We start from the raw sequence: 4,521 nt of genomic DNA on the forward strand, positions 1-4,521 counted from the left end.
CTTCTCTCTCTCTCTCTCTCTCTCTCTCTCTCTAATATTGATTTCCGTACTTTTAGTTCCCTGTGATTTGATTTCCTCTGCATAGTATTTCTCTTCCTGGGAGCAGTCAGACTCCCTGATACATGCCTCCTTCAATTTTATACAATTGAACATGACTTGAAGTGCTGTATGTATTCTAGAATGAGGGCAATGCATTGATAGGAGTCATCTTTACTGAATTTGAAAATTGCTCTATCTATTAGTCTCTTAGTGTTTCTTACATGAATGCGACTATTTTATTTTCCAGATTAATGTGCTTCCACTAGGTTTCGCAAAATCAGGGATCAGGCTTCATTTCTTTAAGGCATGAAAACCACTTGCTTAAGATAATGCTGGCAGTTGTATTGTATTGGTTGTAGGGTTTGTCTATTTTTCAGTTCAAAGTATATTTTTTAAATGTTGTTGATGCCTTCATAGTTAGAAGTTAGCTATTTGCTTACTGATTTTGTAGTCACAACATTGGCTGCTTTTGAATTTAAATAATGGTTAGTGTTTCACTATCTGTTGATATCAATGTTCTCTGCAGCGTGCATCCCAATAAAATCAGTATTTGTTGTCAACTAAGCAATTTGTTTGGTACAATTGTGATTTTAGGCCGTAATTCGGTTCTGCTTTCTTGTACTTCAACCTATATAATGATTCATCTGTGGGTTTTGTCAGGAGTCATCTTTGCACTATTGCGGGTTATCATGACAGGACTATATTTTCAGTTCATTGGTCAAGGTAATGCTATCGAACCAAAAGAAGTACTCCTAAATTTTCTGGCTTTACAATATATGAGATAGATTATATTCTCTAGATTTACTAATGAATAAATTGTCAGATTCACTTTACTGAAGATCTTTCTTCAATGTAAGATAATATTGTAAGCTAGGAAAATTTAAGGTAAACATAACCACTTTCTGATATCTGGATTTTGTTTTGGTGAAAAATTACAGGGACAATATCATTGCCAGTGGAGCTGCTGATGATGCCATAAGATTTTTTGTGGAGAATAATGAGAGCGATAGTTTGGTATGTCATAATCTTTGATTGTTTCATTTGTTGTATTAGCATTTGTTCCAGCAGTGGAGTGGCCTAGTTTCTGTATTGGTTCTGAATGTAAATTTCTTCAAAAAAAGAACTGGCAAGCTGATTGAAGGGTTAAAAATAATCTGACTGTTGTTTTCATTTCAGGTCAATGGACCTTCCTATAACTTGCTTCTCAAGAAGGAGAAAGCCCACGACATGGATATAAATTCAGTGCAGTGGTGCCCTGGGGTAAATTTTCTCTCTACAGTTTATCGTTAGTTCTGTGAGGTTCCGTTTTTTTCCCCTGTGAATTCAGGGCCCGGACTCGTGATTTTTAATGATGTTCAAGATTCCATTTTTCTTGTTTCCACAGTGATGGGAAACATAGTCCCTTGAGAACTAAGTTCTGTAACTCTAATTGCATGGGAAACATAGTCCCTTGAGAACTAAGTTCTGTTACTCTAACTGCTACCTTGCTGCCACTGCTACCACCCCTATCATATCTACAACACTGCAAACATGGACTGCATGACTCTCATTAAGGGCAACCATTAGTTTTTCCACCACACGAAGTACCTACTCAGCTTCTAAGTAGTATTGCCCTTAGATGCACATACATGGTTGCATACAGTTACTTGCAGCAGCTCAAACTACAATTTCCCTTTTGATTGTGCTTTTTTGGATTACTTAGTTCTCAGCGTATTCTTTTTACAGCAAAATGTATTCAGTAGTCATGCATGTTTGGGAGAATCTATTTTAGTTTTTAATTAGTTAAGAGCAGCTTATCTTCAATACTAACATTTTTCTCATATTGCTGTTGAATTTGACAGGAGAATAGGCTTCTTGCTTCTGCAGCTGATGACGGGACGATCAAAATATGGGAGCTGACATCTGTTAGCTGCTGAAACAACTGTATCATATGTATGTCAGTTGTTAGTGAAGTCTCTTGTGAAGTGGATACAATGAATGTTTATGAGAATGAAAGTGGTGAAGATTGAAGCTTATAGTGCAATTTATAGAGAGACGGCATCTTCTGCAGCCAATAACGGGACAGTTAAATCTGAGAGATGACATCTGTATGCTGCAGGAAGAACCTCTTCGCTTTTTGTAGCAAAAATTAAGCATGATTATAAAGGAATCATCATGTGTATGTCTTAGTTATTAGATGTAGTGTTATCTTTTTGGGAATAAAGATAGTGTTACTTCTTCCTCTTGGTTATTAGGATTGATAATTTATAGATTTGCTAACAAGAATGCTCAGAGATCAACTTATATAGTTTGTCTTCGAAAATTGAGCAGTATGGTTTATATTCGGATCACCATATAGCTAATGATGGGAAAATTTTGACAGTACATGAAGTTTCTTCTACTGATAATTAAGCTTACTCAACTTTACAAAACATCACAATAGTACCCGAAGTTTAAAATCCGACTCAAGATATATACCGTCAGTTTGACCGTTAATCTGTTTCATTCCGTCAAGTTTATAAGGGCAAATTCGTCTCTTCGTAATGATAACGAAAAAATAAAACAGAAAATAAAAATAAAACAATAAAATAGAGATAAGGGCCAATCTCGTGGCTTCTTTGTTCCTCTGCGACCAAAACCTTTATCATCTTCTCCGAACACCAACAGATTGAAAACCCATCACATAGAGATTCCAACTTTATCACTTGTTCTCTGGCTCAATAAATGGCATGGTTCTTCTTCTCTGGCAGTTGGAGCACTTTCTGAAAATGAGCCATTAGGCCTAATGGAGACCGGAGAGGTACATATTAGGATTTAGAAATGAATATAATTGAAACAGAGAAGCAGACATGCTGTATATGAAAACACCTATTGGAGTTGGGTTCTCTTATTCAACTGTTACATCATCTTATGAGTATATAAATGACCATATCAGAGTCAGGGACAATTCGATGTTCTTCCAAAAGAGGTTGGACAAATTCCCTCAATATAGAAACAGAAGCTTTATTATTATTGAAAGCTATGCTGGACATTGTGCTCCCCAGCTAGCAGGACTCATGCTCCAATTCAGCAAGGAGTGCCATTTCAATTTAAAGGGAATTGCTTTGGTTAATCACGTCCTAGAATATGCTACTGCTTCAATTCAAGGTCCAAGTTCTTTTAGTCATATGGATTGATATCAGATTCAACATAGAGAATGGATTTCCATGATCTCAAATTGTCCATCAATAAAGAACCAAAGTTGACTAGTCAAGCTATATATGGATTTCCTAATAATCTCAAACAATACAAATACTATTAATCAGAAATTTACCAAATCCACAGACTCAGTCGATTTGGTCCCCGCTCGGATCCATCGCCTGCCTCGGTGCCTCCACAATTGGGTCTCAATGCCCTCGAGTGCTCTGTGCTCCACCATTTGGATCTCCAGCATTCTCACCAGATCTGCCCCCGCCGTCACCATCTTTGATTTTGGTAGAGTGGTAGAGAGAGAGCTGATTGTTTATAGACGCCGGTGTAGAGACAAGTTTACCCTTAAAAATATGTCAACTGCAATGCTAGGCATGTATAATATTTAGACCGTGTTTGTTAGTTTAGGTACCAATATGTTATTTGTCAAAATTGAGAGACCTCATAAGTATAAACTGTGGAGATAAAGATAGAAAGAGAATCGAGAGACTTATTCATTGATTAGAACCCTTTATATAGTGAATTACAAAATATCAATATGGTAATAATAAAGAATATATAATCATATTCTAATTACATATCCTGATGGCATAAGGCCAAGACACACATATGGAATATCCTATAACACTCCCCCTTGTGCCGCGCGCCGGTATGCCGGTGGTGCTGATATGTCGTCTCGTTAAAAACCTCATCAAGGAAAAAAAAACCCTATGGGAGAAAAACTAAACCTTGATCATAGGAGAAAAAGAGTACAACACACCCTTCACATTTGATAGATATGTATGTGCTAGACTCCCCCTGAAGTTCGCACCTCCCCCTAATCTTTAATCAAGAGAAAAAGCCCTAATGCACAAAATAGAAAAAGTCAAACTCTATTTCAATGATAATCTTTTTTATTAGCCCATTTGAATACAAGGTACTTATTTTAAGCCCAAATACACAAATCTTTATTAAAATATAATAAAATTATATTTTTAAAGACTTTTTTACCCTTACCTTTTACTTAAAGAGAAATAATAAAAAAGATGGAGGGAAGACTTTGCCGGAAGCACACCGGGCTCCGACGCCAGTCACCGGCGGCCGCATTCCGGTCGCCGGACTCCGAACTCCGGCCGCCGAAATCCGGTCACAGGTGACCGGAATTTTCCGATTGCCGAAAAATTGCCGACATCCGGTGGCCGGAATTTTACTACCCCTAGTAAACTTCTGCTGGAAGTAGTAATCTTTTACTGGGGGTAGTAAACTTGCAAAACAGTAGCTCCAATGGCATAATTCATATTGAAAAGGAGAAAAATCAACTTAGATGCGAAAAAA

The 4,521-nt window shown here is 37.1% G+C and overlaps 1 protein-coding gene across 1 annotated transcript in view; it reads left to right on the forward strand.

The window, feature by feature from the left end:
* Window positions 1-2,368, forward strand: part of LOC101294677 (probable cytosolic iron-sulfur protein assembly protein-like) — a 4,295-nt gene extending 1,927 nt beyond the window's left edge. Inside the window, exons 7-10 of the mRNA XM_004302944.1 lie at window positions 700-762; window positions 978-1,053; window positions 1,216-1,299; window positions 1,881-2,368. Of these exons, the coding sequence (XP_004302992.1) occupies window positions 700-762; window positions 978-1,053; window positions 1,216-1,299; window positions 1,881-1,955 (298 nt within the window). The 3' untranslated portion in view covers window positions 1,956-2,368. The remainder of the gene's footprint in view (window positions 1-699; window positions 763-977; window positions 1,054-1,215; window positions 1,300-1,880) is intronic.
* Window positions 2,369-4,521: the final 2,153 nt, after the last annotated feature.

This window comes from Fragaria vesca, linkage group LG6, assembly GCF_000184155.1.
Source record: "Fragaria vesca subsp. vesca linkage group LG6, FraVesHawaii_1.0, whole genome shotgun sequence".
Taxonomy (NCBI): domain Eukaryota; kingdom Viridiplantae; phylum Streptophyta; class Magnoliopsida; order Rosales; family Rosaceae; genus Fragaria; species Fragaria vesca.